The sequence below is a fragment of the Ranitomeya imitator genome, chromosome 4, assembly GCF_032444005.1.
Source record: "Ranitomeya imitator isolate aRanImi1 chromosome 4, aRanImi1.pri, whole genome shotgun sequence".
Classification (NCBI taxonomy): domain Eukaryota; kingdom Metazoa; phylum Chordata; class Amphibia; order Anura; family Dendrobatidae; genus Ranitomeya; species Ranitomeya imitator.
Window position 1 is genome coordinate 399,778,542 of NC_091285.1, and position 14,445 is coordinate 399,792,986.

At 44.2% G+C, this 14,445-nt stretch overlaps 1 protein-coding gene across 1 annotated transcript; it reads left to right on the forward strand.

The window, feature by feature from the left end:
- Positions 1 to 9,876: 9,876 nt before the first annotated feature.
- Positions 9,877 to 13,837, forward strand: LOC138674145 (tubulin alpha chain). The gene is made up of 3 exons (XM_069762063.1): positions 9,877 to 10,051; positions 10,265 to 10,413; positions 12,860 to 13,837. The coding sequence occupies exons 1-3, from the start codon at positions 9,877 to 9,879 to the stop codon at positions 13,835 to 13,837; spliced, it is 1,302 nt and encodes a 433-aa protein (XP_069618164.1).
- Positions 13,838 to 14,445: the final 608 nt, after the last annotated feature.

Sequence of the window (14,445 nt, forward strand, 5' to 3'; positions counted from 1 at the left end):
CGTATAAAAATACGGTCTGTAATTTACGGCCGTGATACGCTGAAAAGTCCCCAAAATAGTGGTCCGTATCTCATCCGTAGGCAGGGTGTGTCAGCGTATTTTGCGCATGGCATCCTCGGTATGCAATCCGTATGGCATCCGTACTGCGCGATTTTCTCGCAGGCTTGCAAAACCGACATACGGACATAAAATGGATCCATGTGCTCAAAAAATCGTAAAAACATATATACTGTCTATATACATATATATATATATGTCAGTGAGACACATATATATATATATATAAATATATATATATATTCATATATCATACAGCGCTAGATAGCTAACAGCGCTAGATAGCTTAAAAGCCGGTAATTCAATTGCGAGCTTTTCCTATCTCCTTCTCAAATCCGACATGATATGAGACATGGTTTACATACAGTAAACCATCTCATATCGCTTTTTTTTTTGCATATTCCACACTACTAATGTTAGTTGTTATGACCTGGTGGTCAGGACAATAATGGACCTGGTGGTTAAGAGCACACGGAATGACCTGATAGTTACTGATAATATAGGACGAGCTCTGGGACGTGGGAACTCTGCTGACCGCAATCCCTAATCCTATCAACCACACTAGAAATAGCCGTGGATTGCTCCTAACGCTCCCTATGCAACTCGGCACAGCCTAAGGAACTAGCTAGCCCTAAAGATAGAAAAATAAAGCCTACCTTGCCTCAGAGAAATTCCCCAAAGGAAAAGGCAGCCCCCCACATATAATGACTGTGAGTAAAGATGAAAATACAAACACAGAGATGAAATAGATTTAGCAAAGTGAGGCCCGACTTACTGAACAGACTGAGGATAGGAAAGGTAGCTTTGCGGTCAGCACAAAAACCTACAAAAAGACCATGCAGAGGGCGCAAAAAGACCCTCCGCACCGACTCACGGTGCGGAGGCGCTCCCTCTGCGTCCCAGAGCTTCCAGCAAGCAAGACAACAATCAAAATAGCAAGCTGGACAGAAAAATAGCAAACCAGAGAAAAACAAGCAGTCACTTAGCTTCTGCTGGGAAGACAGGTCACAAGAACGATCCAGGAGTGAACTAGACCAATACTGGAACATTGACAGGTGGCATGGAGCAAAGATCTAAGTGGAGTTAAATAGAGCAGCCAGCTAACGAATTAACCTCGTCACCTGTGGAAGGAAACTCAGAAACACCCACAGCCACCAAAGAAAGTCCATGGACAGAACCAGCCGAAGTACCATTCATGACCACAGGAGGGAGCCCGACAACAGAATTCACAACAGTACCCCCCCCTTGAGGAGGGGTCACCGAACCCTCACCAGAGCCCCCAGGCCGACCAGGACGAGCCAAATGAAAGGCACGAACCAGATCGGCAGCGTGAACATCAGAGGCAAAAACCCATGAATTATCTTCCTGACCATAACCCTTCCACTTGACCAGGTACTGGAGTTTCCGTCTCGAAATACGAGAATCCAAAATCTTCTCCACCACATACTCCAACTCCCCCTCAACCAACACCGGGGCAGGAGGATCAACGGATGGAACCACAGGCGCCACGTATCTCCGCAACAACGACCTATGGAACACATGGATGGCAAAAGAAGCTGGAAGGGCCAAACGAAATGACACAGGATTGATAACCTCAGAAATCTTATATGGACCAATGAAACGAGGCTTAAACTTAGGAGAGGAAACCTTCATAGGAACATAACAAGACGACAACCAAACCAAATCCCCAACACGAAGTCGGGGACCCACACAACGCCGGCGGTTAGCGAAACATTGAGCCTTCTCCTGGGACAATGTCAAATTGTCCACCACATGAGTCCAAATCTGCTGCAACCTATCCACCACAGTATCTACACCAGGACAGTCCGAAGACTCAACCTGCCCTGAAGAGAAACGCGGATGGAAACCAGAATTGCAGAAAAACGGCGAAACCAAAGTAGCCGAGCTGGCCCGATTATTAAGGGCGAACTCAGCAACGACAAAAAGGACACCCAATCATCCTGATCAGCAGAAACAAAGCATCTCAGATATGTTTCCAAAGTCTGATTAGTTCGTTCGGTTTGGCCATTTGTCTGAGGATGGAAAGCCGAGGAAAAAGACAAATCAATGCCCATCCTAGCACAAAAAGATCGCCAAAACCTCAAAACAAACTGGGAACCTCTGTCAGAAACAATGTTCTCTGGGATACCATGTAAACGAACCACATGCTGGAAAAATAATGGCACCAAATCAGAGGAGGAAGGCAATTTAGACAAAGGTACCAAATGGACCATCTTAGAAAAGCGATCACAAACCACCCAAATGACCGACATCTTTTGAGAGACGGGGAGATCCGAAATAAAATCCATAGAATTATGCGTCCAGGGCCTCTTCGGGACTGGCAAGGGCAAAAGCAACCCACTGGCGCGAGAACAGCAGGGCTTAGCCCGAGCACAAGTCCCACAAAAGAACGCACATCCCGTGACAAAGACAGCCACCAAAAGGATCTAGCCACCAAATCTCTGGTACCAAAGATTCCAGGATGCCCAGCCAACACTGAACAATGAATCTCAGAGATAACTCTACTAGTCCATCTATCAGGGACAAACAGTTTCTCTGCTGGGCAACGGTCAGGTCTATCAGCCTGAAATTTTTGCAGCACCCGCCGCAAATCAGGGGAGATGGCAGACAAAATTACCCCCTCTTTGAGAATACCCGCCGGCTCAGGAACACCCGGAGAGTCAGGCACAAAACTCCTTGACATGGCATCAGCCTTCACATTCTTAGAGCCCGGAAGGAACGAAACCACAAAATCAAAACGGGAGAAAAATAACGACCATCGAGCCTGTCTCGGATTCAACCGTTTGGCAGACTCAAGATAAGTCAAATTCTTGTGATCTGTCAAGACCACCACGCGATGCTTGGCTCCTTCAAGCCAATGACGCCACTCCTCGAATGCCCACTTCATGGCCAACAACTCTCGATTACCAACATCATAATTGCGCTCAGCAGGCGAAAACTTTCTAGAAAAGAAAGCACATGGCTTCATCACCGAGCCATCAGAACTTCTTTGCGACAAAACAGCCCCAGCTCCAATCTCAGAAGCATCAACCTCAACCTGAAACGGGAGCGAAACATCTGGCTGGCACAACACAGGGGCAGAAGAAAAACGACGCTTCAACTCCTGAAAAGCCTCTACAGCTGCAGAAGACCAATTGACCACATCAGCACCCTTCTTGGTCAAATCAGTCAACGGTTTAGCAACACTAGAAAAATTAGGGATAAAGCGTCGATAAAAATTAGCAAAGCCCAGGAACTTTTGCAGGCTCTTCACAGATGTCGGCTGAGTCCAATCGTAAATGGCTTGGACTTTAAAAGGGTCCATCTTGATAGTAGAAGGGAAAAAAATGAACCCAAAAATGAAACCTTCTGAACTCCAAAGAGACACTTTGACCCCTTCACAAACAAGGAATTCGCACGAAGGACCTGGAACACCATTCTGACCTGCTTCACATGAGACTCCCAATCATCCGAAAAGACCAAAATATCATCCAAATACACAATCAGGAATTTATCCAGGTACTCTCGGAAGATGTCATGCATAAAGGACTGAAATACTGATGGAGCATTGGAAAGCCCGAATGGCATAACCAGGTACTCAAAATGGCCCTCGGGCGTATTAAATGCTGTTTTCCATTCATCGCCTTGTTTAATACGCACAAGATTATACGCCCCTCGAAGATCTATCTTGGTGAACCAACTAGCCCCTTTAATACGAGCAAACAAATCAGACAGCAACCGCAAAGGATACTGAAATTTGACTGTAATTTTATTGAGAAGGCGGTAATCAATACAAGGTCTCAAAGAACCATCCTTCTTGGCCACAAAAAAGAACCCTGCTCCTAACGGTGATGACGACGGGCGAATATGGCCTTTCTCCAAGGATTCCTTTATATAACTCCGCATAGCGGCGTGTTCTGGCACAGATAAATTGAACAATCGGCCCTTAGGAAACTTACTACCAGGAATCAAATTAATTGCACAATCGCAATCCCTATGAGGAGGTAGGGCACTGGCTTTGGGCTCATCAAATACATCCCGATAATCCGACAAAATCTCTGGAACTTCAGAAGGAGTGGAAGACGAAATAGACAAAAATGGAACATCACCATGTACCCCCTGGCAACCCCAGCTGGACACAGACATAGATTTCCAGTCCAATACTGGATTATGAACCTGTAGCCATGGCAACCCCAAAACGACCACATCATGCAGATTATGCAACACCAGAAAGCGGATATCCTCCTGATGTGCAGGAGCCATGCACATGGTCAATTGGGTCCAGTACTGAGGCTTATTCTTGGCCAAAGGCGTAGCATCAATTCCTCTCAATGGAATAGGATACTGCAAGGGCTCCAAGAAAAAACCACAGCGCCTAGCATACTCCAAGTCCATCAAATTCAGGGCAGCGCCTGAATCCACAAATGCCATAACAGAATAGGATGACAAAGAACAAATCAGAGTAACAGACAATAGAAATTTAGACTGTACCGCACCAATGGTGTCAGACCTAGCGAACCGCTTAGTGCGCTTAGGACAATCGGAGATAGCATGAGTGGAATCACCACAGTAAAAACATAGCCCATTCCGACGTCTGTGTTCTTGCCGTTCAGCTCTGGTCAAAGTCCTATCACATTGCATAGGCTCAGGCCCATGCTCAGATAGTACCGCCAAATGGTGCACAGCTTTACACTCACGCAAGCGTCGATCGATCTGAATGGCCAAAGACATAGACTCATTCAGACCAGCAGGCATGGGAAATCCCACCATGACATCCTTAAGGGCTTCAGAGAGACCCTTTCTGAAGATTGCTGCCAGGGCACATTCATTCCACTGAGTGAGCACAGACCACTTTCTAAACTTCTGACAATATATCTCCGCTTCATCCTGACCCTGACACAGAGCAAACAAGATTTTCTCTGCCTGATCCACTGAATTAGGTTCATCATAAAGCAATCCAAGCGCCAGGAAAAACGCATCAACATCACGCAATGCCGGATCTCCTGGCGCAAGGGAAAATGCCCAGTCTTGAGGGTCACCACGTAACAAAGAAATAATGATCTTTACTTGTTGAACAGGGTCACCTGAGGAGCGAGGTTTCAAGGCAAGAAACAATTTACAATTATTTTTGAAATTCAAGAACTTAGATCTATCACCAAAAAACAAATCAGGAATTGGAATCCTAGGCTCTGACATCGGATTCTGAACCACAAAATCTTGAATGTTTTGTACACTTATAGTGAGATTATCCATCAAAGAGGACAGACCTTGAATGTCCATGTCTACACCTGGGTTCTGAACCACCCAGATGTAAAGGGGAAAAGAGAGACAAAACACAGTGCAAAGAGAAAAAAAAATGGTCTCAGAACTTCTCTTATCCCTCTATTGAGATGCATTAGTACTTTGGGCCACCTGTACTGTTATGACCTGGTGGTCAGGACAATAATGGACCTGGTGGTTAAGAGCACACGGAATGACCTGATAGTTACTGATAATATAGGACGAGCTCTGGGACGTGGGAACTCTGCTGACCGCAATCCCTAATCCTATCAACCACACTAGAAATAGCCGTGGATTGCTCCTAACGCTCCCTATGCAACTCGGCACAGCCTAAGGAACTAGCTAGCCCTAAAGATAGAAAAATAAAGCCTACCTTGTCTCAGAGAAATTCCCCAAAGGAAAAGGCAGCCCCCCACATATAATGACTGTGAGTAAAGATGAAAATACAAACACAGAGATGAAATAGATTTAGCAAAGTGAGGCCCGACTTACTGAACAGACTGAGGATAGGAAAGGTAGCTTTGCGGTCAGCACAAAAACCTACAAAAAGACCACGCAGAGGGCGCAAAAAGACCCTCCGCACCGGCTCACGGTGCGGAGGCGCTCCATCTGCGTCCCAGAGCTTCCAGCAAGCAAGACAACAATCAAAATAGCAAGCTGGACAGAAAAATGGCAAACCAGGGAAAAACAAGCAGTCACTTAGCTTCTGCTGGGAAGACAGGTCACAAGAACGATCCAGGAGTGAACTAGACCAATACTGGAACATTGACAGGTGGCATAGAGCAAAGATCTAAGTGCAGTTAAATAGAGCAGCCAGCTAACGAATTAACCTCGTCACCTGTGGAAGGAAACTCAGAAACACCCACAGCCACCAGAGAAAGTCCATGGACAGAACCAGCCGAAGTACCATTCATGACCACAGGAGGGAGCCCGACAACAGAATTCACAACAGTTAGTAGTGTGTATGTGCAAAATTTTGGCGCTCTAGCTATTAATTTAAAAGGTTAAATCGCGGAAAAAATTGGCGTGGGCTCCCGCGCAATTTTCTCCGCCAGAATGGTAAAGCTAGTGACTGAGGGCAGATATTAATAGCCTGGAGAGGGTCCATGGTTATTGCCAATGGCAATATGACACCTATCCATTATTAATCCAATAGTATGAAATGGTGAAAAAACACACACACATTATTACAAAGCCTTTTAATGAAATAAATACACAGATTTTTGTAATATTTTATTATACTGGTAATCCACCTGAAGACCCTCGTTCTGTAAAAAAGGTAAAATAAAAAAACAACAATATCCCATACCTTCCGATGATCAATCTCGTCCCACGCTGTAAATCCATCTGAAGGGGTTAACTAATTTTACAAGCAGAAGCCTGCTAATGCAGCTGTGCTTCTGCCTGTAAAACCTCGGGGAATGAATGGAATGTAGGTCAATGACCTGTAGTTACCTTTAGTTGCGGTGATGCGCCCTCTGCTGGATGTCCTCATATGAACTCGAGCCTGGGAACTTTTCAGAATATTTTCCCACGCTCGAGTTCATATGAGGACATCCAGCACAGGGCGCATCACTGCGACTGAAGGTAACTACAGGTCATTGACCTACATTCCATTCATTCCCCGGGGTTTTACAGGCAGGAGCACAGCTGCATTAGCAGGCTTCTGCTTGTAAAATTAGTTAACCCCTTCAGATGGATTTACATCATTGGACGTGACAGAACGACGGAAGGTATGGGATATTGTTGTTTTTTTATTTTACCTTTTTTACAGAATGAGGGTTTTCAGGTGGATTACCAGTATAATAAAATATTACAAAAAACCTGTGTATTTATTTCATTAAAAGGCTTTGTAATAATGTGTGTGTGTGTGTTTTAACCATTTCATACTATTGGATTAATAATGGATAGGTGTCATAATTGACGCCTCTCCATTATTAATCTGGCTTAATGTCACCTTACAATAGCAAGGTGACATTAACCCTTCATTACCCCATATCCCACCGCACCACGGGAATGGGAAGAGAGTGGCCAAGTGCCAGAATAGGCGCATCTTCCAGATGTGCCTTTTCTGGAGTGGCTGGGGGCAGATGTTTTTAGCCGGGGGGGACCAATAACCATGGACTCTCTCCAGGCTATTAATATCTGCCCTCAGTCACTGGCTTTACCATTCTGGCGGAGAAAATTGCGCGGGAGCCTACGCCAATTTTTTCCGCGATTTAACCCATTAAATTAATAGCTAGAGCGCCAAAATTTTGCACATACACACTACTAACATTAATAGTGTGGAATATGCAAAAAAAAGGGATATGAGATGGTTTACTGTATGTAAACCATGTCTCATATCATGGCGGGTTTGAGAAGGAGATAGGAAAAGTCGGCAATTGAATTACCGGCTTTTAAGCTATCTAGCGCTGTATGAAATCTTAATATATATACATATATGTGCCTCACTGACATATATATATATATATATATATATATATACCCTTATACTATGTGTAGACATTTATTTTAGCTCTTCTATTCTAACCTGTCAGTGTGATTTTACTGTACACCGCACTGAATTGCCGGCTTTTCGCTAGAACACCGCTGCGTATTTCTCGCAAGTCACACTGCTGGTCTGTGTGTAATCCGTATTTTTCTGGCCCCCATAGACTTTCATTGGCATATTTTTTGCACAATACGGTGACAAACGCAGCATGCTGCGTTTTTCTACGGCCGTAGAACACCGTATAATACGGATCAGTAAAATACGGCTGATATGAGCTGGGGCATAGAGAAGCATTGTACCGTATGCAATCCGTATTTTCAGCACCTCTCTTATGTACGTAAAACACGCTAGTGTGAGGCCGGCCTCACGTAGACACATTAAAATGAATGTGTCTCTGCACATGTCAGTGTGGTTTCACGGACCGTGTGTCCATGTGCAAAACACCGAGACATGTCAGTGTTCGTGGGAGCGCACGGATCACAAGGACCCATTAAAGTCAATGGGTGCGTGTAAACACGTAACGCACACGGATGCCATCCATGTGCCATCCGTGTGCGTTTTTAAAGTCATAGGGTTAAAATGGAAACAAAATGTTGCAATACGCGAACACGGACATGGACAGCACACGGACAGCATACGGATGCTAAACACAGACACATGGACATCACACAGATGTACCACGTGAGCACACAGACACGGATAACTCTGGTACCGTGTTCTCCGGTACCGGAAATATCTGGACTTGTGAGACTGGCCTTAGGGTATGTGCACACATTGCGGATTCTCTGCGGATCCACAGCGATTTTTTGCAGTGCAGAAACGCTGCAGATCTGCAATTGATTTACAGTACAATGTAAATCAATGAGAAAAAAAAACGCTGTGCACACTTTGCGGAAAATCCGCTGCGGAAACGCTGCGGTTTAAAAGAAGTAGCATGTCACTTCTTTTTTGCGAATCTGCAGCGTTTTTGTACCCATTCCATTATAGAAAACCGCAGGGGTAAAAACCGCAGCAAATCCGCAAGAAAACTGCAGCAAAAATGCACAAAAAACGCTGCGGAACCGCACAAAAAACGCGACAAATCCGCAGGTGCGTTTTCTGCCAGGAGAGGCAGAATCCGCACCAGAAATTCCTAAGCTTAATCCGCAACGTGTGCACATAGCCTGAATCTGTTTTTTACAGTTCCAGCAAAAGCTGCGAGATTTCCAAAATCTCATACACACAATTGCTTTTTGTTACTGACTGAATTGAAAATCTGCTGCTTTTTTGAAAACTGCAGCATGTGAATTCTCTCAGCATTTTTTCAAAGCCAAGAGACCAAGTTTTGGCTGCAGAAATAAACGAAACAAAAAAGCAACGTGTGAATATAGCCTACATGTTCTTAATTCCTGCTGAATAAATGTTTAATTTTAAGGCCCAGGTCACTTTAAGTACTTGAGCCCTCCTACTTGCCACACCTAGAATGCTATAACTTGGGCCACATGCTGACCGTTGTAGTTTGGAGCAGGGACACTGGTGGTTTCTCTGTTTGTGGTGTAGTCTGGTTCATTATAGTTTTAGAACATGGTGAGTTAGTAGGTTTCATGTTGATTACTATTTCTCTGTATATTAATCTGATTATATTTTGTATAAGACCCTAGGTATTTGATGATTTATTTTTATTGTATCTATAAAGCTGTATCCCCCTTAAATTATATTGGAGCAAAGCAAGAATTGTGTTCAGTGGTGTCTGCTGTTACTCAAATCCTTTTACATTCCTCTTGATGGAGGTACTTTCCATTAGAGGATTCAGTAAGCAGTAGTAGATGGCTTCCAGGGTAGTCTGTGGTGGTTTCATGCCAAGAGTGGGTACTACCGCTGCTGGCTGAGCATTTATGGGTATATCAAATCCTGCACTGTGTATATAAGGGCCCAAAGATATCTGTCCATAGATGGATCTAATGGTCTTCCATGGTGGGAACTCCCAGTGTTGCATTTGACTAATGGATGTTTTCATCTAATAGAGGGAGTGCATCTCTATACATATTGGCCAAGCGGGAGTGCAGATGGGTAATGCCTGCTGGGAGCTTTACTGTCTAGAGCATGGAATCCAGCCAGATGGGATTATCCCTAAGGAGAGTAACCCTGCAGATGCATCTTTTGGGACTTTCTTCTTTGAAACTGGAGCAGGAAAACATGTGCCGAGAGCTGTGCTTGTTGACTTGGAACCAAGTGTTATTGGTAAGATGCATGTGGGTTTAAAATTGCTTTAACTATGTTGTACTACTTTCTTCAATGGGGAGAAACCTAGTAGGGGGTAGGGGAAAGCCCTTTTTTTTTTTTTTTTTTAATTTTTTTTAATTTCAATTGTGCAATACAAAAACACAAGTTTAACTGCATACAAAAAAGTGCTATAAAATCATTTATCTTCACTCTTCTAAAAACTCACTTTAGGTGAGATCAGAACTGGACCATACCGCACACTGTTCCATCCAGAGCAGCTCATTACTGGCAAGGAAGATGCTGCCAATAACTATGCCAGAGGTCACTACACCATTGGAAAAGAGATTGTTGATGGTGTTTTGGATAGATTGCGTAAAATGGTAAGTTATTGATATGTATCAAGAATTGGGCTTTTTGTCTTGATGTCCTTTTAGAAGAGTAATAAAACTGATAGTCAATTTTGAGAAGAGAAAAAACTTACCAGTGAAAAAAGCAATTTCTGGCTATAGTTCTTGTCTGTTACTGAAATTCTGAATCAGAGGACCTTTCATTTCTCTGGACATGTCTGTTTTGGAATTAAGTGTTTCCCATCAAATTCCAATTTTTAAACACATTTATCAAATGCCATGGTTTTTTGGAGTCTAGAACCTTCCTCCTTTTTAACTAAACATTGGAAAAAGCGCTACCCTCTCACTAATCAGTGGTTGTCCAGATTTTGAGAACACACTGATTACTCAAGAACACATTTACTCTAAGGCTGCCATCACACATCCAGTACTTGGTCAGTATTTTACCTCAGGATTTGTAAGCCAAAACCAGGAGTGGGTGATAATACAGAAGTGGTGCATATGTTTCTATTATACTTTTCCTCTAATTTTGGCTTACAAATACTGATGTAAAATACTGACCAAATACTGCTAGTGTGATGGCAGCCTAAGGCTGTGTGCACACGTTCTGGATTTTTTGCGGGTTTTTTTCGCAACCAAAATGCTTAAACGCATACATATGCATCCCATCTATAATATAACGCTGGGAGCGTCACTCTGTCCGAAGCCTTTATAGACTGCGCAAGCGCCGGCGCAGTCTGGGCCTCAGAGTGACGCTCCCAGGAGATCGCGGTATGCGTTCACACTGAACGCACACCGCGATCGCAAAAAGAGAAGCAGGGACCGCCAGGAGGGTGACTATCGCCTATACTCGCCTGTCCTCCGTTCCACCGCTGAGCGCCGCCATCTTCCTGGTCCTCGGCCTGTGACCTTCAGCTCAGAGGGCGCGATGACGCGCTTAATGCGCGCCGGCGCCGCCCTCTGACCAGTCACAGGCCGAGAGGATGGCGGCGCTCAGCGGTGGAATGGAGGACAGGTGAATATAGTAAGTGCTGGGGGGCCTGAGCTGGCGGCGATACCGGCACCTAACCCCCACAGCGCGCCGGTGTCCCCACCTGCTCAGGCCCCCCAGCACTCGGCGCCCAGCGACCATAGGTGAGTATGGGGTTTATTGTTTTTTTTTTTTTTTTTAATATTGCAGCAGCAGCATACGAGGGCATATAGAATGGAGCATGTTAAGGGGGCCATCAACCATAATGGAGCAGTGTACGGGGGCATATAGAGTTGAGCATGTTAAGGAGGCCATAAACCATAATGGAGCAGTGTACGGGGCATATAGTATGGAGCATCTTATGGGGCCATAAACCATAATGGAGCAGTGTACGGGGGCATATACCATGGAGCATCTTATGGGGGCCATAAACCTTTATGGAGCAGTGTACGGGGCATACACTATGGAGCATCTTATGGGGGCCATAAACCTTTGTGGAGCAGTGTACGGTGGTATATACTATGGAGCATTTTATGGGGGCCATAAACCTGTATGGGGCATATGGATGGGAGCAGCAAATTAAAGAACGATGGGAGCAGTACCTGACAGGATGGATGCAGCACATACCAGGATGGAGACCATATACCAATATAAATGCTTGCCACCTGGACGTAGAACGGGTTCAATAGCTAGTCCTTTATAATGGTTTCTGCAATTTTTGTACACATGTTACGTATTTTTCTGCGGAAAAATACGCAGCATGTTCATTAATTCTGGAGATTTCCCACTATATATTATTGCATTGGGAACCTCTGGAAAAGAAGCGTAAAATCTGCATAAAAAAGCGATTAAAAACGTGACGAATGCGTGCAGAATTCCTGCGGAAAACTTCAGTATTTTCTCAGAAAATTTCTGCATTCTTTCTGGATGTGTGCACATACCCTAATCGTACTCTATAGAATTAATACTGTGTACTTGTGGGGGATGTCTGAGTGATTGGTGGTCTTACAAACGGATCTGAAGGGAAAATTAAGGGACAATTAAGTGTGAATACCAGACACAGTTGAAAAGCTATTTAAAGGGACTCTGTCACCTGAATTTGGAGGGAACAATCTTCAGGCATAGGGGCGGGGTTTTCGGGTGTTTGATTCACCCTTTCCTTACCCGCTGGCTACAATATTGGATTGAAGTTCATTCTGTCCTCCATAGTACACGCCTGCGCAAGGCAAGATTGCCTTGTGCAGGCATGTACTACGGAGGACAGAGAATGAACTTCAATCCAATATTGCAGCCGGCGGGTAAGGAAAGGGTGAATCAAACACCCGAAAACCCCGCCCCTATGCCTGAAGATTGTTCCCTCCAAATTCAGGTGACAGAGTCCCTTTAAGCTGCGCCTTACTGTACAGGTAAATGTGTGTGTGTGTGTGTGTGTGTGTGTGTGTGTTTGTACCAAACCTCTACTTTAAAAAAGGAAAACAAACTAACTTGTCTTTATTATTTTCTTTGCAGTCGGACCAGTGCAGTGGCCTTCAAGGGTTTCTAATCTTTCACAGTTTTGGAGGTGGTACTGGCTCTGGTTTCACTTCTTTGCTGATGGAGCGTCTTTCTGTCGATTATGGAAAGAAGTCCAAGCTTGAGTTCTCAGTTTATCCTGCTCCACAAATTTCCACTGCTGTGGTGGAGCCATACAATTCAATTCTCACAACCCACACAACTCTGGAGCACTCAGACTGTGCCTTCATGGTAGACAATGAGGCAATTTATGATATATGTAACCGTAACCTGGACATTGAGCGTCCTTCTTATACCAACCTGAACCGACTAATAGGCCAGATTGTTTCCTCAATTACTGCCTCCCTGAGGTTTGATGGTGCATTGAATGTTGACTTGACAGAGTTCCAGACAAACTTGGTGCCTTATCCTAGAATACATTTCCCGTTAGTCACTTACTCCCCCATAATATCGGCAGAGAAGGCTTACCACGAACAGCTGTCTGTGCCAGAGATTACTAATGCGTGCTTTGAATACTCAAATCAGATGGTAAAATGTGACCCCCGTCGTGGTAAATACATGGCTTGCTGCTTGTTGTACAGGGGTGATGTGGTGCCCAAGGATGTAAATGCTGCCATTGCATCTATTAAAACAAGGAAGTCAATCCAGTTTGTGGACTGGTGTCCTACTGGCTTTAAAGTGGGCATTAATTACCAGCCTCCCACTGTGGTCCCAGGAGGAGACTTGGCCAAAGTGCAACGGGCTGTCTGTATGCTGAGTAATACAACTGCAATTGCAGAAGCCTGGGCTAGACTGGACCATAAATTTGACCTCATGTATTCTAAAAGGGCTTTTGTACACTGGTACGTGGGTGAGGGGATGGAAGAAGGGGAGTTCTCTGAAGCAAGAGAGGATATGGCTGCTCTAGAAAAGGATTATGAAGAGGTGGGCACAGAATCTAGAGATGATGGTGATGAGGAGGATGATGAATACTAACACTATATAGGCTTTGAGAACTTTTATTGTGCAATCTAGGTGAATGGAATTGACTAGCTTGATAGGTATTCCATTGTGTTTAAAGTCAAAAGTAGTATTGGAGAATTATAAACTTAGTTTGCCTTAGTCTGTATATAGCTCTATGTAAGGTGTAAAAATGTTGGTAATAAAAAAATAAAAAAAGATTCCTTGTCTTGTGAAAATATATTGCAAGGTATTAACAATGCTGTGTATGAAATATTTCAGTCTCTGTTCAGGTTGCCCTGAAACATGACAGGACCTCTCATGTCCTTGCAGAATAAAAGAATTGAAGAGGTAATTGGCTGTGTTGAAATCCTCGTTTTGATTTTAACCCTTTAACAACCACCAATATGCATTAGAACTGCAGAGGTTAAGTTGGTTGAGGCAGTGGAATCCGTTTTAAAACTTCAACGAGGATTAAGTAGTGTGGGTGAGAGTTGGCATCTAAGTGGTTGAAAAGGGGTTAAAATACACTCCACTTCTGACTTCATTTGACACAATTGGGTCCCTTGCATAATTGCCAGTGCTGATATTTGCTATTGAACCCAGAGGTCATCTGATGACCTTGGGGTATGATGGCCTTTTGA

Excerpts from the sequence above, each read along its gene's own strand:
- LOC138674145 (XM_069762063.1), top strand. The coding sequence starts at position 9,877 with ATGGGTAATGCCTGCTGGGAGCTTTACTGTCTAGAGCATGGAATCCAG. Across the intron at positions 10,052-10,264 it reads CTTGGAACCAAGTGTTATTG|GTGAGATCAGAACTGGACCA; the intron begins GTAAGATGCATG and ends AACTCACTTTAG. Across the intron at positions 10,414-12,859 it reads TGGATAGATTGCGTAAAATG|TCGGACCAGTGCAGTGGCCT; the intron begins GTAAGTTATTGA and ends TTTTCTTTGCAG.